Here is a 21,486-nt window from a genome sequence, read left to right on the forward strand (position 1 = left end):
CCCGGGGGCCCGGGGCCCCCACCCTCCTGGGTGGCGCCGCCGCGGGGCCGCACAGCGCGCACAGTGACAGCGCGGGCGCTCTGGGCGCCGGACACCAAGACCGAGGGACTCCGCGTGGTGCAGTGTGTCTGACGAGCGCACGCTGAGCCCACCTGCTGCCCGCCAACATGTAAGCGCCGTCCTGTGTCCTGTGTGCCGCTCGTCTCACCGCATGCCGAAGACGAACAACGCACAGGAAATAAGTACCCATGTTGTTTTTTCAATACGGGCTCGTTTTTTTTTAAGGGCCGAGAGACCTCCAGGGAAGGCGGGCCCAGACCGGACGACTGATGCGGCACAAACCACCGCTCCGGTCACCGTCCCCGCGGCCACCACCACTACCACCACCTCCACAGTCGAGAGGTGAGCGTCAGCACCTGGCCGGGAGGCCTGCGATGAACGACGTCCCGGAACGGAATTTGAGGCATGTTTATCTTTCTGTACGCAGCCGGGGAGGCGACTTTGACCCGTTTGCTCTCAGAGACATTAAACATCCTACCAAGTAAGTTCTTGAGGGTGCCAGCCAGAGTCAGTCTTCTCTTCAAATGTTACTTTTGGAGAGAAACTTTGACCGTGCCTCATTCGCGTTGCAGTGAAGTCGACTCCCTCGTGCATCTCATGAAGGGCAGTATGGGATCGGGTATTCTTGGCATGCCAAAGGCGGTTCAGAACGGAGGCCTTTGGTTCTCCCTCGCCGTCACCCCAGTCGTAGGGTTCATATGCACGTACTGCGTCCACATGCTGGTGCGTAACACTCAGTCTGCAGCGGACACCCATCGAGGGATGCGCTCCAAAAAAGTATACACTCGCTGACGCTTTCGCCCTTTCAGGTCGTTTCCGCACACGAGCTCTATCACCGGGAGCGCGTGCCGCAGCTGGACTTCTCCGAGGTCGCAGAGCTGGGCTTCAAAACGGGGCCGAAAAGGACCCGATTCCTGTCGAGAATAGCCAAGTAAGTCGTACTTGCGCGCCGCTGAACCTCCTTAAGTGGCCGGACCGACCCGACCTCTCGCGGCCATGGCGGCCCTCGCCGAGTAGCGATCACTTAGAGGATCAAGGTCTCGGTCAGCGGGGCGCGGGGGCCGGACAGATTGGGGCAGGTCAGTGGGGATCATGCGGCGCCCGCAACGCGCCGCCGGCCCGGGAACAAGGAGGGCTTGTTGTAGTATAGCCGAGGATGATCTCATTGCAGGCATAGCGTCAACTGGCTCATGTCCCTCAACCTCCTGGGGACATGCTGCATCTACCTCGTCTTCATCGCGTCCAACATGAAGCAGGTGCGTTTCACGGTGCGAGCAGTGAGGGAGGCCCTCACTGTAGATCTGAGGTGACCAGCAGGTGGGCGACGTAAGTCACATGGATGAGCCACGGTCTTTATGAGGAAGTTGCCCGATAAGAGGAACAAGAAGAAGGTAGCTACGGTCCATCTAGCGAAAGAGTGCGCCGAGGCCTTATATACCCGCCCATAAGAGCCCATGCTATTCAGACCACTCTTTCGCTAGACCGAGTATATGAGGAGGTGGCGTGGCGTAGCGCCGTCCCTAACCAAAGCAGAAGATGAGCGACCGTCTAGCAGAGGTTAGGATGCGTGTCGTTAGATTTCAAACAGTTTAGAAGGGGCCTATGCACCCAGCACCTTGGTACCACCTATATACCAAAGCTTTTTACGACAGTTGAGTCATTATCATTGAGTTAAAATTGTACCAATGCGATATGTCCGCGTACACTAACCTAAACAACGACACCGGGACGGTTTAGAAGATTGTATAAACCGGTATAAACTTACTTTTCCGAAGCCAAACTTTACAGAAGCACTTTTTGACACAAGATTGTTACGCCGGTCCAGTATGGACCCAATTTTTCTTTAGAAATTCAACAAAACTTGATTTATGATCACACATGTGGATGCATCCACTTGCGACAAAACACAGTATGGTCGCCCGCATTCTGCTTTGTTTAGGCACGGCGCTACGCCACGCCACCTCCTCAGCGCTACCTTCTTTTTGTTCCTCTTATCGGGCAACTTCCTCATAATGGCGCAATGTAAGGTATCGGGAACGTACCCGGTAGTTGTTTGAATTCCTGAGACATATGACTTGAGTAGCCCAGCTCCTGGACACCCCAGGTGGACAGTGTACCCTGCGATCCTGTGAACAACCCGTGAACGGCCTTGTTCCTCTCGGCGGTCAGGTGATGGAGCACCACGAGTACCCCGTGCAGGACCTGCGGGTGTACATCGTGTGCACGCTGCCCTTCGTCCTGCTGTTCATCGTGGTGCGCGACCTCAAGTACCTGTCGCCCTCGTCCATGCTGGCCAACGCGCTCATCATGGTCGGCATGATCATCTGCTTCTACTACATGCTGCGCGACGTGCCCTCGCCCTCCGAGCGCAAAGCGGTCGGCCACTACTCGACCGTGCCGCTCTACTTCTCGACCGTCATCTTCGCGTTGGAGGGCATCGGCGTGGTAAGGCGAAGCGGAGGCGCAGCGCCACAGGGAGGGCGGGGCAGCGGCGGCGAGCGGGCGGGCGCCTGCGGTGGCGTGGGTAGGCAAGCCCGCCGGCCATGGCAGCCGTGCGGAGCGGCCTACCCGGCTCCTCGCAGTTGGCCTCGCGCTCGCCCTCCCCTTCCAGCGCGACTGTTCCGTCTCGCACACAATGCGGTCAACAAAATGATTATGCTCAAATAGTATACCTACTGAGTCCCTCATGTTTGACCCGTAACAGGTTATGCCTCTGGAGAACAACATGAAGAACCCCAGACGGTTTCCGGGCTGCCCGGGAGTGCTGGGTTTCGGCTTCACCGTGACGACCGTACTGTACACCACGGTCGGCTTCTTCGGGTACCTCAAGTACGGCGATGAGACGAGCGACGCCATCACGCTCAACCTGCCCGTCGCCGAGGGGTACGTGGAGACTCCACTGGAGATCGCGCGGGGTTGGTCGTACGGCGACGGACATGTCCGTGTGCACCTGTAACACCTTCGGCCTTTCGGACAACAGGTTGGCCCAGTCGGTGAAGATCATGATGTCCATCGCCATTTTCTTCACGTACTTCCTGCAGTTCTACGTGCCCTTCGAGATCATCATGAAGGCCGTGGAGAGGCGGTACGGGGAGCAGAGTGTGCGCAACGAGACGCTGCTGCGGTTGTTCCTGGGGACGCTGACGGGTGCGTATTCTCGCGTCTCGCTCGCCCCTTTGTTCCAGGTTGTGCCGCGTCCTAGAATAGAATAGAAATAGAATAGAAATCTTTTATTCACATTAAATATATCACAGAAATATATAGAAAATGAAAAGTCAGGTACTGCTTACTCCACAAGGTCAAGTAAATATTCTCGGAACAAGTGTAAATTTCCCAGCACAGGTTTAGTAAATTGACTCGTTCCAAGGACGTTTACCTTGTTCCAAGAAAATATACTTGATTCATGCCATTCCCACATCACAGCAAAGGTCCAGAGCTCTGAAAGGAGAGGCGCTCACGTCCTTTACACCCTCACAACTGCATGCTCAAAGCCGGGACTGTGCCGTGGGAGTAGTATGGGCAAAGATGTCTAGAATCTATACCCCAAAGATGTCTCAAAAGTAGACTCCAAATGTCGCTCGGGATCCTGTAGCAAACCCTTTTTTAGACACCCCCAAATTACAGTGTAGGCAACCCGCACGCACGCGCGCATGCGGTACAGTATAACTACGAATGTGTGCGGCGAGAGTCAGCCGCCTGGTATAAATACGAATGTAGCGGTGAAAATCCCCCCCCCCCCCTGGTGTAGAGCTGCTGGGTGTCTGATTTGGTCGTAATGGTGTGTGCAGTGGTCATCGCGGTGGCGGTGCCGACCCTGGAGGTGTTCATGTCGCTGATTGGCGCGCTGTGTCTCGCCTCTCTCGGCCTCATCCTGCCCCCAGCCATCGACATGGTCGTGTTCTGGGACAAGGAGGGCGGCCGGGGGAGGGGCAACTGGAAGGTCTACAAGAACATCGCCATCATCAGCTTCGGCGTGTGCGCCCTCATTCTAGGAACGACGACCAGTCTCATCAACCTCGTCAACTTCTATGCCAACACAGACACACTACGCACATAGTGGTTGGAAAAGATTAGTGTTTTGAACAATTTTTTTGAAAAGAAGAGTAAGTGTAAGTAAAATTAAGATAAAGATATGATATTTTTGAGAAAATGTTTATGTTTATTTCTGCGTACTGATGATACACAAAATTATTGTATGGCAGTGGTGATAATTATATTTATCAATAAATAACACAAGTAACAGCCAAATAGTATACCAGTCTGCAGTGTGGTATTTTAATGCAACAAATTGGTCTCTTATTTTACAAGGTATTTGGCTTGATCACTTGAGTTTTCTACATTAATAATCAGATCTTGTTTTTATTTACAAGCATTCAAGAGAAAAAAAATCATTGAAATATTAATGGTGATTATGGTAACTTAAGGGGATGTAGGGTGACGGTTTTAAGGTCATATGTACATACAGAGCGACTGGTATGGCAGCAGTAGTTACAAGATGAGATTCAACAATGATAAAATAGCTTTGTACATTATAAGCTTAACTAAAAGGCATAGAAAGAGGGAGAGGACATGAATTGGATGATAAAACTATCTTACAGTTAGGCATTATGGAAATGACTAAGTCAGAAAAATTATGATCTTAGATGAGATGACAAGATATTTAAGATTGAGCGCCAACAACATGTGTCACCTCTGCCCCTCCACTCATTGGCAAACAAAAAGCATTCATTCAACATGGTACATGGAGAGAAGAATTACAGATATATTATGACACGATCTCGTTTTCAACATTTTGTATAGTATATTCATTAAAAAGAAATAATTTAGCCTATAACAACTCAGACATCAATGTCAAATACCATTATAACACTCAGGTATATATGGATGCATACCAGGTACAGGTGGTCCACATGGACTAAAGAACATACAACATTCTTCCAAAAATAAATAATGACACTTACCAAACTGTCACGTGTGATGTAAGATAAACCACCTAGACATTAGACGTTGTCAGCCACTGGTCACCAAACATTCAACTTTCAGCTAACACAGAAGTTTTTCAGTTTATATAAATAAATACCTATACATCTAGTAATACGTACATACATACATACTTACACTTTCATACATACCTATACATACGTACAATCATACATGAGGGAATGCCCACACACAACATAATGGGCATTCACAACAATTGCATTGCTGACATGCACAGCCATTTAGGAACAGAACCATAGGAGATATGGAACCTCCTGAAACTTAAAAATTAATTACGGACTAAAATTGAAACCCCATAGGTAACACAGGCAGTAGGCAGAAATAAAGGGCAGATCAGAAGTCGGCAGTCGAGTGGATGGTCCATTGGTGAAAGCCATCCGTATGGATACTACGATGGCAGAGGAGATTTATACAGAGAAGAACAGTATCACAATGTTGTGGCGCATATAGTTTCGATCAGTCGTTAGACCGGCCCGCAAGCCAGACGAGCGTGAGTCAAATATGGCAGTAGGTGGTCTGAAACATCACGCCTGGGCTAAGCCAACGCTGTCACACGGGCTCAAAATACAATCTATGGCACGGTCCACAAAAGTTTAGCCACAATTTTACCACGTTTAACAGAAAATAAAGCGCCGGTAGTGGACTTGTTGAACGGTGCTCAGCACGAGGACGAGGACGACCAAAGTCTGGGCAAAGTTACTTTCATAAATTTACAAAAATATCGACGGCAGCAGAGAAAAGCAATCGTGGAAATGACTACATGCCGGGCAGTAGAAGGCGGCCAAGTTTTTGCTTCTTGACGGGGACGGAAGTGGGTAGGAGGATGCAGGGTGACGCTGACGCAACGGGGACCTCGCGTGGACTTGGTCACGGCACGGCGTTGCGCGTCGAGCACATCGGCGAGCGATCGCCTTAGATTTCCGCGACTCCGGGTTCCATTTCTCCGGGCTTCCCTTTTTCCCGGTGGACCCGCGGGTGGCACTCTTTCAGGGCGCTGGATGGCGCCTCCGGCAAAACCAGGAGGTGTTGTCTGATGGCAGAGAGACACCAACCCAGTGCGAAATGAATTTTAAGCGATATCGGATTGATATCAGAACGATATCGTTTTCAAGCCTCTGACTCAGAACTGATATGAAAATGGGCCCGAAATCGACACTTTTCTGATGTCCGATATCGTTTTGATATCAATAGTGTATTTCGACTAACGGAGGAAGAAAAACAGCGGGTAGAACATAAACGTTACCGATTGGTCGAGAGCTTTCCGCCTCTACGTCACGCCAGGCGTGGGGGTACGCGTTTGGCCAATCAGGAATCTTTATGTTCTACCCGCTATTCTTCTTCCTCCGTTAGTCGAAATACACTATTCGATATCCGCATTTCTCACTGGGATGAGGGTCGGCATAACCCTTAAACGTGACGCACTCGCACTAGAGAGCAGAGTTTAACGACGTACCTCACCTCCCCTCGGCACGGCTGTGGCGCCCCTACGGCGGCAGCACGTCCAGCTTGAGGCCCTGGAAGGGGCGGCAGCCCCCGCAGTAGCCGCCGCACAGCCCCGTCACCCTCCGCCCGCCCTGCACAACAACGGCAGTTAGCACGCGACCGACCACATCACGCGCGGAAGCGATCCACATACTTCCACGGCAACTTCCTCACCAAACAAGTCACCGCGATGAAGAAAACAAAACGTGAGGCCGCGGATTTAAAGGTCACCACTAATATACCCACCTCGTAGCGGTTGACGCGGATGGAGGGGTCCTTGCCGTACTCGGCCCAGGTCGTGGCCTCCGACACTTTGAAGGCCGTGCCCTGGAGGTTGACGGCGAACCTCCCCTGGGGGCAGCTGAGCGACGAGTAGCAGTCGCCGGCCTCGCCGTACTTGACCTGGTGGTTCCCCTTGGCTTGCCGGGAGAACGCCCAGTCGTCCGCTGAAAGCAGAAGGTGCAGGTGAAAATGGGAATCTTTCCTTTGCCTCATCGCGTCAGGCGGGGTCACTTCTCAAAGACGCTTGATGCTTACTTCTCACGCGGAGGGAGTTCACATCGAGTCGTATTCGAGTGAAGATCGTCAGTCCGTAGGGACTGCGCTTGTTCGTCGTGCACACAGAGCAGTTTTCATTGCGAATGCCGCCGTACGGACATGACCGGCGGTGTATAAGGCTGCAACCAGGACAGGCAGTTATTGAAAACAAATTCACGACAAAAGCAGATCGTCGCCGTCGTGATCGCGCAGTCGGAGTTTCCAGCCGCACCTCTGATCGTAGATTTCGGCGTAGTTGTCCCGCTCACCGGCGGGCAGCGTGAGGTACTCGAGGGGCGCGGAGCCGTTCATGCCGGAGCAGTAGATGGACATGTTCTTGCCCCCCACGACGAGCTGGTACTCGGCGTCCAGGACGGAGCCGGTGACGCGGCGCGCCTCTTCGCACGAGCTGAGCCCACCTGCACGAGGGCCGACAAAGAGGGTGAGCAAGGATTTACAAGAAAACATTCCCATGGAAAATTGGAACAAATCGAAATATTTCCAGAGAAATTTGAAACAATTAAAAATCTGAAAGAAACAATTTCAGATATTTTCAGAAAAATCTTGACAAATTTCCCAAAAGTACCTTTATGGAAAATTCGGGAATATTCCTACTTACACTTCCGCTGGTTGCACTTGCGCTTCCGGACGGGCTTCTGCTCGCGCGGGCAGCGGTAGCGTGGGGCGCGGCGGCCGTCGGCGCGCTTGCAGAAGAGGCGTCGGGTCTGTCGGCCCTTGCGGCCGCAGGGCTGCGAGCACGGCCCCCACTCGGCCGCCTCCCACGCGAAGGGCGCGCGGCAGCTCCGCTCGTTGCAGCGCTGCGAGGTGGGCGGCGCCAGCGCCGGGTCGCACTTACCCTCGGGCGCCACGGGCTCCGGGTCCACCCAGCCGTACGCGTTGAGCCGCCGGCAGCTCACCGAGCGGAACTGCAGGCCGCCGCCACAGCTCTGCGAGCACTGCGGGGACCAGAGAGCGGGGTGTCAGCGCGCAGGTGAGAACGATAAAGCCGTGCCCAAATCCAGACCAAAATCAGAAAATTTGCATGCATGTATCATTGGCCGATACGAGGAGAAACATAGCGAGAGATGTGTAAAATGCTCAAGAAGAATATCCCCACTGAAACCGTTCCAAAATTTCATTTTTATTTCTTTAGTGCAGGAGAAGTAAATTGACTTTAGAGACCTTGCCTCGAGGAAGATCGGGGCCATAACGCAATAAGGTAAGAGGCGGCAGGAGAACCCTTTACACACGCAAACAGTGTAAACCGTTCCGTAGTTAGACTGTACCGCATGCTCGCGTGCGGGCGGGTTGGCTACCGGCTCGGGCCGTGAGGTGACGGTAGCAAAGCCGTCTCGCTCGCGCATATAGTGTTACTACAATTGCAAGTGGACGAGGCGATTCAGCAACCTGGCATCCCACCGAAAGACCATTACTCTGGCAGAGTCATGCATTGATAACCAGCACCTAATAAAATGAATAAAATAACGGTTGACTCAACAGCACAGTTTAATACATGATTGCGATGATAAAAATACAACATGCCGAAAACACCAACATTCATGCCATGCAGCCCATCGTGCCCGTTGCATGCATTAAAGGAGAGGAGAAACAAGGAAGCTGCAAGAGTAGCGCCCGCAAAAAAACAACAACCAAAAGACAAAAAAAGGGTGCAAAAAAACCGAGAGCACACCAAAAAGTGAAATAAACCCAAAACAAAAATAAAATCAAAAAATATGGAGTGCGTGATACCTCTGACCAGGCTCCCTCGACCCAGTCGAAGGGGCAGGGCCGGCGGTAGCACCCGCTCTGCAGGCGGGGCCGGCGGCGCGCGCGGCAAAAGAGCTCCTGTACGGTCTTGTTGGTCTTTATGTTCACACAGGGAACCTCGCGCACGCGCTTTCCGTCGCCGCATTTTCGAGAGCACTGCGTGGACATGAGAACCTCATTGCGACAGGTGCGTGCACAAGGTGAGCGGCTCGGTGAGCGGTGCCGAGAGGGAAGGCGAGGTTTGGGACGCGTACACAAAATGGCACATTGCAATAAGCGTACAGATCGTCTTGCTGGTGGCCTTGGCCTTCCCTCATCGGCGACCCGTTAACACAGGAAATAGAGGGTCAGGATTCTCAAAATTATACAGAAATGTACAGTTATTATTGGTATTAATTACTACGGTTCTATCTACTGCATTAGTAACCTAAGGCTACAGAGAAGAGGAATGACATGTGGAAGTGAAGGAAGACTGTACAGAGAACAGTTGTAGGGTAGGGTAATGATATAATGTCTGTGCCACGGCATAAAGTGCACTGTGCTAAAGTGCGATTTTCAGAAAAATGAATTAAGCTTGACGTTTAGATAATGAAACATATCAAAGAAAAATATAGAAGCATTAATTTTGATGATGAAAATAGCAAGCTGCTGAATAACGAGTATAAATTAAAAACCAAAAACGTAAGATTTTGATGATTTGTGTCAGAAACAAAACAAAAATAAGTCTCAAGATTCGAGAAAAAAAATATCCCATAAATGTCTCGCACACAAACAAACGCCACAACGTACAGGCTGTAATAAGCATATGTTGAAGGCTGTGACTAGAAGATTTGCCGTGGCGGGGCAAGAGCGCCTATGCCTCAGGCGACAGAGAAGGAGTACGAAGAAACTGCACCTAACGTGAACAAGGAGTAGAGAGGGAAGAGTTCAAAGTTCAGAGTTAGACTTCCATTATTCGCATTATCCTGTGGAGCTACAGTGAGCTTGTCATAACAGACTACAGTACAGGGGCCAGGGCCCGGCGGGGGACCACCTCCTGCTCGTCCTCGTCACTCACCGGTCCCCAGGGACTGGGCCGCCACGTGAAGCCCCTAGTGGGCACCCCCTGCTTGTTGCCAGGGCCAGGGCGGCAGGGCGGGCCGCGGCAGGACCGAGTCTCGGCCGGGGGCCTCTCGCCGGCGCAGCTCCCCTCGGGCACCACCTCGCTCTGCCAAGACATGCAGAGGAAGGGCCTCGTCTGCACGCCTCCGGGCCCACACGGCACGGAGCACTGGAACAGGGCGGAGTGGGGATTATAAAGACCGGCAATTCATTCTGGATAAATTGGAAACTTTTCCAGAAAAGAAAATTGAAAAATATTGAGGATGATTGCTTACCTTGCCCCACTCGTCCTGGCTCCAGGCCGGACACGCGTGGTGGTTGCAGGTCTGGTACGTCGGGGGCTTCTCCTGGTCCTCGCACTCCGACGAGGAGCAGACGACGGGCCTGCCTTGTGTGCCGCCGCCGCAGGTCGTGGTGCACGGCCCCCAGGGCCCCGTCCTCCAGCCGCCCGAGGAGGCCAGCACCACCGCGCCGGACCCCGGGGCGGCGGCGGTGCTCGCGGAGACGGCCCTGGGCGCGCCCGTGCACGAGCAGGGTCGCTCGCCGGCGGGACGCTCGCCCGCGCACGAGGACTCGTCCACCGCCTTGCCGCTGTCCGTGGCCACGCACTCCACTGTACGCTGCTGGGCGCCCTGGGCGTGCGCCGCGCCCGCCTGGCACGTTTTGTCCGCCGAGCACGCCGTCCACTCGCCCGTCATCCAGGTGGCGCAGCGGGACAGGTAGCAGGGCTGCGTGGACGACGGCCGCGGCTTGAGGCACCGCGAGTCTTCCGCCGCTTTGCCCAGCTTGAGGTCCTCGCAGCGCACCCGACGCTGGCGGCTGCCCCACCCACACGGCGTGGAACACTGAAACAAAAGCCAGTCTGACATTTCCGGGCCGGGACGCACGAACGACGCGGGTGGGTTTGGAGACCGGCGCCCTCACCTGAGTCCACTCCGAGTACCGCCAGGTGAACCGTCCGTCGGGGGCGGCGAGCGGCGGCAGCTCGTTGTTGTCGTCGGTGTCCACGGTGTAGTGGTGGCGGTGGTGGTGGCGCTCGTTGTGAAGAGTCACGTTCCTCCGGAGCCAGTCGTTGCCGTCTCGGTCCAGGACGCGAGCGGCGGAGCGCGGCGGGGGCGGAGTGGTGGTCGTGGTGGTGGTCGTGGTCGTTGTCGTGGTGGTCAGCTGCAGCAAGGTAGGTTTGGTTAGGACACGGCTCTTTGTTGAGTCTCCAGCCATCGCTACAGCCGGTTGACGTTCTACCACAAAGCCTCCAGCCTACCGGGCAGGGCATCAGCATGCAGTGCTCCGACACGGCGGGCCGCTCCGTCGTCCTGCTGCAGAGGCCGTCGTCCACTTTCTGCCCGTCCTGAGCGCACCAGACCTGGCGCACCGTGGTACCCGAGCCGCATGTCACCGAGCACTACAAGCACAGCACGACGCTACACTCTACCGCCGACGGCTACGAATGCAAGCTCCACTACCTCACGGCTAATGGCGATCCAACTCACCCGCTCCCAATCGCCCGTCTCCCACCGGGGACAGGCTCGCTCCTTGCAGCGCTTGGTCATGCTGGGCCGCTGCGCAGGGTCGCAGTAGTCCTGGGAGACGGTGCGGCTGTCCACCATGCACGCATAAGCCGGCTCTCGGATGCCCTCACCGCAGGTGACGGAGCACTGTGAACATAGCACAGCGGTAAACACTAATTGTAAAATCGAAAATTTTCGTTTTTAAAAATTGCTCATTTTCCTTCAAATTTTTAAGCAATTTTTTGTTGTAAAAATCTCAAATAACTTTTTGGCAAAATTTTACCGGGCTCCCTCGGTGGGCTACACGTACCGGAGTCCAGTCGACGAGCTCCCAGTGTGGACAGCTCTGGTCGTGGCAGGCGCGCTGCGTCTCCCGGGTGGCCTCGCACAGCGACTCGCTCGCCATCTCGCCCTTGCTGGTGACGCACCAGGCGGCGCGCTGCTGCACCCCGGCGCCGCACGTCACCGAGCAGTCGCGCCACTTGCCGTACTTCCACGAGTAGGTCTCGCAGGCGGGCGCCTCGCACTCCTGCACGTCGGCGGGCCGGTGCGGGAGGTGCGCGCACGACGCGTCGTGCACGGCGTGCGACGCGCGCGTCTCGAGCTGCGTCTGCAGGCACTGCACCACCCGGGTCTGCGTGCCGCGGCCGCACGAGACGGAGCACGGCGACGTGGACACGACGTGCCACTGGACGGTGCAGGGGTTGCAGCGCTCCGCCTGCGGGGCGGGCGCGCGCGGCAGGTGGTCGCAGTACTCGGCGGGCACCTCGCCGCCCGTGTCCAGGCGCACGCACACCTCCTCGCGCCGCCGCTCGCCGTTGCACGCCGCGTCGCACGGCGTCCACGCGTCCGCGTGCGTCCAGCGGAAGCGCTCGGCCGGCCGCTGCACCGTGTACTCCCAGTGGATGTCGGGCGGGTTGAGCTTGCCCGAGACCAGCACCTGCAGCACCAGCTCCCGGTTCAGCGTGCGCGTGCAGTTGAGGCGCTCCACCACCTCGGCCGCGCCCGAGTAGTCCAGCGCGACGCCCTCGTACACGATGCCCCTCTGCGACAGGGTGACTACGAAGTTGCCGTTCAGCAGGTACTTGCCGGACTCTGGGTCCACCAGAGCTGCGACACGAGAAACAAACGGAATCAACCCATGATGGACGGCTCGACGGAACGCCGTACGCGCTAAGCTTGGCTCGCGCCCACTCACCCAGGTAAGTGTCATCCTTGTTCATGCCTCGGTAGCCGTACTGCCTGACGTCCAGGTTGGAGGCGCCCGCCGGGATGCGGGTGACCTCGGTGTAGCCGAACTGAGTGTGATTGTGCGCTCCGGTCACCACCTGGCAGGTCGTGTTGTCGCCATTGCAGCGTCCGCAACGATCTGTGGGCAGGACAAGGGGGTCAGCGTCGGCGGGCGCTGTTGGGGACAGAACCTCGTCTGTCGACCGACCTGGGCTGGCACCACCTCACCTTGCCTGGCCGTGGACGACAGCACGTGGTCGCAGCCGGCGGGCTGGCACACGCCGCTGACGCAGATGTCGTAGGCGCCCACCTCACAGGGCGTGCCGTCCACCACCTTCTCCATCATCTTGTAGTAGATGTTGGTGTTGGACACGCTGCAGTACAGCTTGCAGCGCTCGTCCAGCGAGCCGCCGCCAAAGTCCCCCTTCACGTACTTGGGCACCCAGCGGACGTCGTTGCCCAGGCCGTTGAACTTGGTCCCGTCGAACTGCGCGCACTGCTCCAGCCTGGAGAAGCAGACCGGAGCCGGATGCACACATCCACAGGTTAATTAAAACTAAACTTTTCAATGCATAATTAAACATAAAATTTAAGAGCTTGTTAGTTTTCAACAACACATTTAAAACTTACTCTCTGGAAACAAAACTTTATCCAACTCACCGGAAGTCCTTGCTGCCCTCCGGGCACTCGAAAGTGTTACACGACTGGTACTTGACGCGCCGGCCGACGCAGTAGCGGCCGCCGTTGGCGGGCGAAGGGGAGTTGCAGTCTCGGGTGGACTTTTGCACGCCCCCGCCACACGTGCGGGAGCAGTCGTCGAAGCCCTGCCAGGGACCCCAGCCGCCGTCGACGGGCTGCAGCGCCACCCGGTCCCTGGGCACGCAGCTGCCCCGCTGGCACCAGCGCCGCTCCCCGCACGGCGTGCCGTCCGCCCAGGGCATGTGCTGCGTCCGGCACCCCTCCTGCTCGCCCACGTCCGTCGTGCACCACAGCCGCGAGCACACTGGCTGGAACGGACAGAACGACGTCAGTCATTAGGCAGTCTTGGAGATTTTATAGTTCGAAAATTTTCCAGAAAAAAAAAAGAAAAAAATTGGAATACATCCAAAATAATTTGGAAAAATAAACACTTTTAAAAGGAATAATTTAGGAGCCCCCTCAAAAAGATCTTGGAAAATTTTCCCAAAAGACTTCCCCTTCCACGTCAGTCGAAGTGAATTATGGATGGTCGGTAGCATAGCTCAGCGCCTGAGGTCGGTAGCGTAGCTCAGCGCCTGCGAGTCTTAGGGTAGGCCACCCCGCAGTACACGCATGCAGTAGTGGCAAGATGTTGCCTACCTATCAGGCGCCATGGGAGCTCGCAACGGCGGAACTTTGAAGTTTCTTAGCGGCGAATGGCGGGCGTGTACTCACCATGTAAGAGCAGATCTTGGAGCCGCGGCCGAACACAAACTCGCACTGCCGGTCCTCGGTGAAGGCCTCGCCGGGCAGCTTGATGGAGGCGGAGCTCTCGGTGATGAAGTCCTTGTACGGGGCGTTGCCGAGGCACTTGCCGTAGCCGCCGCTGCGGGGCACACAAGTTGCAAGGGCCGCGGTCAGACGGAGGCAGCGGCGCGCGGGGCCCGCCCGCTGGGTGGGCAGCCCAACGTGCAGCCTGTGGCGCCGGTTGCCGCGCGCCGCGAGCCCGGCGCCCGCTGCCCGCGCCCGCCCATGGCGGGAGGCTTCGATACTTACTCGAGGAACTCGGTGAGGAAGTGGCGGGAGCAATTGGACCAGGACCACGGGTGCGTGTTGTGGTCCAGCATCCTCGACATGACGTTGGTGATCGAGGACTTGCCGTTGAAGGCGTCGCAACGCTGGTCGTCGTCGTGGGGCATGCTGAGCCTGCGACAGGTGGAATTACACCCCATTATTATTTTCGCTTTCTTTAAAGCGGAGGCCGGCGGCTTTGTCGTCGCCTTTACACTTCTGCCGACACCCCCCTCCTCTATTCCCCGCTGCTTCCGCCGTTTTCATTTTTATTTTTTATTCCCCGAGCTTCTGGTCGCCGAGTGCGGGGCAACGAAGGAGGAGGGGCATTGGGCAAGGGGGTGGGGAGGGGTTACGGGTTTTACAGCCCGGCCGCAATAAACGCCCTTTGGCGTTACGCGGGGCGTTACTGAGCGTTACAGGCCATAGGCTTGCCGTCGGGGGGAGCGGCCGTGGCCGGCCAAGGCCCGGGTGGAGAGGAGAGGCGAGGCGAGGCGATGACGGGCAACAGACAGACCCGCCCCGCGCCGCCGCGGACTTCAAGGCCCGAGGCTCTCCTAGGCCTTGGAGATCGCCCTCCTCCCGAACGGCCGCGCGGCCGGCCAGGCCAGGCCCCCCCGACGGCCCCAAAATTAATCACTTATTTCCCAGAAGCGAAAGCTACTGCTGGCCGCGGCAACCGCCGCGTACATACTGCCTGGCGCAGCACGTGCAGACGCCAATGCGCCCGTTTCCGCGAGGCGCTGCTTCAGAGCGTGAGAGCGCTGCGCAGTGCAATCGGAAAAACACGCGGTGACTTTGATTCAACGGTGCTCGACGTGTTTTCGGGAAAAGCAGCAGGGTCGGCGGAACCCATGCCCTGACATCTCAGTAAAAGCTTTCTTAGCATTTTTGCGAAGGGGAAACGGGAAACGCCGAAGAGGCATCGCTGCATCGCTGCTACGTTTTCACCAACACGCCTATTTTTTTCAGAGCACCGCGAATGTTAAGTTCAAGGCCTCTGCTCCCCGGCGGCGGCCCTTCCCCAACACGGTTGCCAGGCCGAGGGGCCGGGGCTGCAGGGCCCCCGTACGCAACGGCGCGCCGCGGCGCCACATGTCGGGAGCGCAAAGCGCGGGGCCCAGCAGCGGAGCGCCACGGCTTCTGTTTCTCGTCCGCAAAAGAGTTCCGCTGGCGCGGCTCGGCGTGGCGTGGCAGGACAGGGCAGGCCCCTCCTCGAGGCACGCCCCGAGCGAGTTTGAGGAGGGCGGCGAGGCGCCAACAGTCACTTATCGAGGGAGGCCCGTGGGACAAGGCCGTCTCGCCACCTGAGCGGGTGGCGGGCAGGGGCGGGCAGGGGCAAGCTCACAGCTAGATATTTTAAAGCCAGAAAATTTTCCGGAAAATTAAAAACTTCTCCGGAAAAAAACGGGAAAATTTGAAAAACATAAAACTTTTTCGGAACAAACTTGAAGGTTTAGAAAAACCTCAAGGAAAACTCCTCAAAAATTTACCAACGCACTTATTGAGAAAATTCAAGTTCCTACTCATAGGAGCAGGTTACCGTCTGTAATACTTACACGTGCCCGAGCTCATGGGCAATGGTGAAGGCGGCAGAGAGCCCGTTGTCCTGCACTACGGCGCACGACGCGTTCAGGTCACACATGGTGCCGAGCTCGGCCAGCCCCAGCGTGTCGCACTTGTTCTCGTCCGGGTTCCGACAGATGTTCTCCCTGCGTCATAATAGCAAACAGAGGTGTGGTCAGTCGGCAGGCAGGCAGGAGTTGTGGCCAGGGCATGGAGGCTGCAGCAGGAGGCACGACAGGGACAGCAGGCGGCCCCGCCCCGCAGGGCGAGCGACGCTGACGCGACAGGGCAGGACGAGGCCCCGGCCCTTGCAGGTCCACGTGCGAGGAGCGGGCAAACCAAACCGGTCCCCGATGACCTGACAAGAGAGCGACCCACTCGCCTCGCCGCGTCGCGTCGTGCCTCTCCGTCAATCGGTAACTGTTTTTCCATACAAAGGCGAGGATATCCTCCCATATGGGCACCGCTCGCCGCCCGGCTCGCCGCCGCTGCAGCCCGACCAGCCACAATGAGGCCGAACCGGGCAGCCTCACGACGTCGCCAAACGGGGCGGCGCGGGGCGGGGGACCTGGTCCAAAGCGAGCAAATCAGTGCACGCCCGGGCCCCGGCCAGGCTGGGGGAAAGCGACCGGCGAATAAGGAAAATGCCATTATTCACAGATTTCAGCGCGCCCTGGCAACACACATACACACACATGCCGCGTCCTGGCGGCGAGCCTGGCGGGCCTGACGGACAGCCGGGCGCACACGTCTCGCTGGGCGCGTCCGTCGCTTTGGCACGGCTACAGCGGGGTACTAGTGCCTCGAGCAGCCCGACCCGTCCCGTCCCGGCTGGACACGTACGGCGGCACGGCGCGGCGTGTGTCGGTCAGAATGTCAAGGCTGCTGGGCGCGATGACGGCTCGGCTCCCCTCTGACCACACATACACATATACACCCACACACTCTCACACTCGCGGCAGGGGGTGGAGTGAGTGGCCACCACCACACTTCCTTATCGCCTGCGGCCGCCGCTGGGCAGCAGAGAGGCGCGCGTACGAGAGCGACCTTTCATGTGCATATACACGCCGCCGAGAGAACAATCACACGTGCCTCCCAGTGGTGGCGCCCCATGCGTCTGCATCAATGTCAGCCGGTAATTAGAACCGCGAGGGGCGAGCTAGCGTGGCAGGCGGGGAATCGGGAAGAAACAATGTTCCGGCATCCAACGGTGACGAGTACCTTACCTGAGGGGTTCTTCACTAGAAATTCAAGCGTACAAGCAATTGTTTTTCTTTATTTTAGCTGATTTTCAAATAGATTTTCCATTGATTTTTTCCTGAGTTTTAAATTTATTCTTCCTTGATTCTTCATGATTTCTTTTGAGGGTGTACCCTGATTTTATTTAACCCGCAGTTGGCCCCCAGTTGACCCTCCCTACCTGGTGAGCAGCAGCGCCGTGTCGTGGTCCTGGTGGTGGTGCTCCTTCTGCCACTGGCAGAACCGGCGCAGCATCTCGGCCGCGGAGGTGCTGCGGCCGCCGCTGCGCCGCCGGGACTCGGGCACGAAGTCCGGGTCGTCGGACTTGAGCACGACCAGCTTGACGACGGCCACCGTCATGGGGTTGCCGATGCTGGCGTCCTTGTACACCATGGCGACCTGCAGGGCACGCCAGGGCGTAAGCTGATGTGAGTGAGACCTCAACGCCCGGGGCTCGCTTCGGCTTCGAGACGAAGCTATAGTTTACGACGTCGTCTCTATGAATTTTTCAGCCGAACAGTTTACGCGATTTCGACGTCGTCGGGCGTCGATATAGCGTCACCTTGGATGTTTCGCGTTACCCCGCGCGGCGCGCAGATGGGCGGCACCGCTGTTGGGCTGACCGCTGGAAAATACGATACGACTCGGAGGAGGCGTGTGTGTTTGAACCCGCGGGTCACCCGCTCTCTGAGTTATACTCAGAGGGACGGGCAAATCATCAAATCATCCTTGTGCTGGGCAACAGGGGGAGTAACTCGCACAGTGGAACGCGTAGCGGGAATGCCATAAAGTTTTCCAGCACCCCTCCCCCTCCTTCCCGCAGACCGACAAGCTCACGGTCGGAATATGAAATGCCGCCGTCACCGGACGTACGTGTCAGCTCATTACAAAGTGTCGCCGCCCACGTGGAACGGCTCGGCGAGCGGCTCGGTCAGAAAGGATGCCGAAATTAAGTCATTGGGCTCCCGCTTCGATGTCAAAAAGACACCCAATCTCTACCAATCTAAACGCCCGCGACAAATGTGGGGACATGAGGGCGACAAGCGGCCGGCTTACGACGTTCCGCCTTGGGTGCCGTAGTATACTCACGATGGACATGAGGGTGAGGACGTAGTTGATGATGTTCTGCTCGCCGTGGTAGTCCGTCATCCGCTTGTCGGTCACCACCATCAGCTCCATGGAGTGGGCCCGCTGGCCGGCCGCCTCGTCGTCCTGGTAGCGGTAGCCGCCCACGGACCGCCTGGCCCTGGACGACGACGACGACGGCGGCGGCAGCGCCGTGCCGTCCGACGCGTTGACGTGGACGATCTCGACGCGGGTGAGCGGGCTGAGCCCCGGGCTGAGCCCCGGCCGCTGCATGTCCTCCTCGTCTGCAACAACAAGGTCGTCGTCTCGTTAGCGATCAATGCGTTGCGCACCGTCATCACAACAAGAGGGAGTTCCGCGCCCCGGCCGGCATTGTGCGCCGGGCGTGGCGGGGCGGGGCGCGCGGTGCAGCAGCGCGGTGCGGCGCGGCGGGCTGAGCTGTGCTGCCAGCGCCCGCCGGCGGGACTTGGCGCGCTTTCGACGCGGTGCACTGCCCCTGCTAAATTCGGCGACGGGCTGCGTCAGGCATCCATCCTAATGGCAGGATAATCAGCCGCTTCACCTTCACTCACCTCCGCCTTCCCCACTCGCCTCCCCTCCTCCCTCGGGCGACAAGCACGCCACCACCGTGCGCGCCACGCGGTTTAAGACCCCCTCCTCTCACTCCCCCCATTTACCACATCAGACTACCTTTTTTCTACACGTTGTTTTTCCTTTTAGCCCCTCCCAAAAATACCAAAGGGTTTGGGGGTACGGCCCTGTCGCGATTATCGCGTGCACCGTCCGAGCGTCGGCGGGCGGCGCGGTGCGGGAGCGGGTGAGGGAGGGGAGGGGAGATTGCTTGCTCACGAAGCAAGCATCGGAGAGATGCATTCACATGAAGCCCTCCTCGGGCCGCTCCCATACCTCCTCATCCTAGCGTCGGTCCTGCTGCCGCAGCTGCGGCTGCTGAAAGGTCGCCTCCACGGCCCGGGCGCCCGCGGCGACAGGAGAGGTGATGAGGTGTGAACGAGTTCGTAAGCGCGGCGACGGGGGCGCCCGGTCCCCGGCGGAGGCCATTACCAAGTCCACGCGGCCACCGCGCCCTGGCACCGCCACCCGGGCGAACGCGAGATAATCGGAAATATTCAGCCTCTCCGCGACTTTAGTCGTGTTGCTCTGTCCTCCCCCCCCCCCCTCCTCTCTCATTCGAATGCATCGCGTGCAGTGCCCGGCCCGGTCTACACCGCCGCTCTTCCCGCCGCGCTGCGCTTACCCGCCGGGTCACGGGGGTCAGCAGCTTGCACCTCCGCGCTGCCCGAGCGTCACACACTTGAAACGCGTTACACAGGCGGCGGGGCGCACCGAGTCCTTGAGTTTGGCGCCGAGCCGAGGCGAAGTGAAGCTTGACGGTCCGGGCCTTGGCGCCTTGCACCGGGTGGGTGCGACTGACTGAATGGGCAGTGAAAGCTCACTAGTGCGGGGGCAGCGTCACTACTGGCTGTTCTACCCCCCCCCCCCAACTCCTTCTCCCTCCCACTCACGCGCACAGAGCAAGTCCTTGGACCACATTTTAATTGGCTCAAAATTATTTCGAGCGGAGCAGCAGGGGAGCAGCCGCAGTAGAGTGCGCTCGATTTGCATGACTTGCATGGCTGCAGCTTCGCGGACCAGGAAGAGTACTCCACCAGAGCAGGGGGTTCGGCAGAGGCTGAGGACACACTCGTGCGGGATGCAAACCGGGAACGCTTTGAGAGATGTTCATAAATAATCGATCCCCAGCAGCGTGCGGGAGGAAACCTTTTTCCTCTCCGCTGAACAGAACTCGCGCGCGAAGGGAGATGAAGACCTGTTCCGCCGACCTGACAGGCCCATGCAGCCGCCCCGCCGCTGCGCTTCTTCCTGCCGCCGCCACCAGCCCCTCGCCCCCTTCCTCTTCCCCGTTCGTTTTCTTCCTTTTTCGTTTGCTCGCTTATTCACAACACACACGCTATGATGACGATACGAAGGTGGGAAAAGACTTGTTTGGCGGCGACAGGTAATTGGGGTCTGCCGGCAGGCCTGTATGCGCCCCTTCTCTCTCTCTCTCTCTCTCTCTCTCTCTCTCTCTCTCTCTCTCTCACGCACACACACACGCACACGTGCACATGCACGGCTCACATACTTGACCCTTGCACCGGCAGGCCCGTAGTAGACGCGCTAATCGTTATTGAAAACCCCCTTCATGCGGCTGAGTCATTTGTAATTGCGAGGCGGGCCTGGGCCTCTCCTCTGGGGCATCGGCCTTCTCCACCAGGGCCAGGGGAGCCCTAACCCTCCTTGGGGGGAGGGAAGCTTCACTTTGGGGTCCTTCCCCTCCCTCAGGCTGAGCGCGAGGACCCCGGCGAGCAACAAGGAATTTTCATTTTCCAAATTTCGGGAATTTTATTGATTTTTGTTAATTTTCCGAAAAACGTTTCAGCCTTTGATTTTCGAGGGAAATATTTCATTTACTTTTCGATTTCTTCTCGACAGTTTAAAATAGCTCTCCGTGACGAGGGCCTGCTGCACCACCCTCAGGGGTGCGGGCGGGGCGAGGACCCCGGCTGGTTGCCGCGCGAGGCCCGAGCGAATTAATGACAGTCTGCGAGAGAAGCGAGCGAGCATAAAATAAATTTGTTTATTTTCCAAGACATCTCTTTCCACTGCCGCCTCCTTCCATCACGGCGCACCTGATCGCTGCAAATAATTACCACTACCATACCCTCTGGCATCGAGAACCGCAGGCGGTGACTCCCTGCAGCAGCGCACACTCACAAACAAACACACACACACACACGCGCGCACACGAGTCAGGCGCGAGTCCGTAAAATGAATAGCGCGCCATCGCGGTGCAAGTGGTGCGCAGCGCGGCGCACACGTGAGCGCCTCCAGAGCGCTCCAGAGCGTGCCACCGGAGGCATTCGGTAAGGACGCCGCCGTATACGGGGCGGCGGGGACGCGGGGCCGTCGTAAATGAATGACGCGCACTGCTCGGTTAGTGCTGCTGCTGCTGCTGCTGCTGCTGCTGCTGCTGCTGGACAGCGAGCGCGGCAGCGAGGAGCCTGGAATGTGTGAGACATAGAGAGATAACTGGGAAGGTGAGAGTGCGAAAGAGACAGTGCGCGCTCGCGGCTCAACCGCAACGCCCGTACTTAGACTG

At 57.4% G+C, this 21,486-nt stretch overlaps 2 protein-coding genes across 2 annotated transcripts; one reads left to right on the forward strand and one right to left on the reverse strand.

Moving 5' to 3' along the window:
* Positions 1-4: 4 nt before the first annotated feature.
* Positions 5-4,313, forward strand: LOC113207423 (proton-coupled amino acid transporter-like protein pathetic). Its single transcript, XM_026423990.2, has 10 exons — positions 5-169; positions 286-402; positions 488-541; positions 633-783; positions 870-991; positions 1,232-1,316; positions 2,230-2,505; positions 2,765-2,943; positions 3,041-3,207; positions 3,849-4,313. Coding segments are annotated over exons 1-10 (1,422 nt in total). The 5' UTR covers positions 5-167; the 3' UTR covers positions 4,118-4,313.
* Positions 4,192-18,629, reverse strand: LOC113207422 (A disintegrin and metalloproteinase with thrombospondin motifs 9). Its single transcript, XM_052271593.1, has 21 exons — positions 18,330-18,629; positions 17,422-17,639; positions 15,995-16,147; positions 14,421-14,570; positions 14,100-14,250; positions 13,347-13,693; positions 12,915-13,192; positions 12,655-12,825; positions 11,767-12,566; positions 11,439-11,603; positions 11,210-11,350; positions 10,873-11,112; positions 10,224-10,793; positions 9,905-10,117; positions 8,830-9,003; positions 7,700-8,036; positions 7,313-7,499; positions 7,081-7,220; positions 6,790-6,989; positions 6,515-6,635; positions 4,192-6,091 (listed from the first exon to the last, which is right to left on the reverse strand). The coding sequence occupies exons 1-20, from the start codon at positions 18,597-18,599 to the stop codon at positions 6,546-6,548; spliced, it is 4,995 nt and encodes a 1,664-aa protein (XP_052127553.1). The 5' UTR covers positions 18,600-18,629; the 3' UTR covers positions 4,192-6,091; positions 6,515-6,545.
* Positions 18,630-21,486: the final 2,857 nt, after the last annotated feature.

This window comes from Frankliniella occidentalis, unplaced genomic scaffold (assembly GCF_000697945.3).
Source record: "Frankliniella occidentalis isolate FOCC.00 unplaced genomic scaffold, Focc_3.1 Scaffold167, whole genome shotgun sequence".
Lineage (NCBI taxonomy): Eukaryota > Metazoa > Arthropoda > Insecta > Thysanoptera > Thripidae > Frankliniella > Frankliniella occidentalis.

Bases quoted from the DNA above. Each gene is read 5' to 3' on its own strand.
- LOC113207422 (XM_052271593.1), bottom strand. From the start codon at position 18,599: ATGCAGCGGCCGGGGCTCAGCCCGGGGCTCAGCCCGCTCACCCGCGTC. The intron at 16,148-17,421 runs GTAGGGAGGGTC...ATTATGACGCAG, and splicing joins ACGGCGCTGCTGCTCACCAG to GGAGAACATCTGTCGGAACC. The intron at 6,990-7,080 runs GTAAGCATCAAG...TTCTGCTTTCAG, and splicing joins GAACTCCCTCCGCGTGAGAA to CGGACGACTGGGCGTTCTCC.
- LOC113207423 (XM_026423990.2), top strand. The intron at 403-487 runs GTGAGCGTCAGC...TTCTGTACGCAG, and splicing joins ACCACCTCCACAGTCGAGAG to CCGGGGAGGCGACTTTGACC. The intron at 2,506-2,764 runs GTAAGGCGAAGC...GACCCGTAACAG, and splicing joins CGTTGGAGGGCATCGGCGTG to GTTATGCCTCTGGAGAACAA.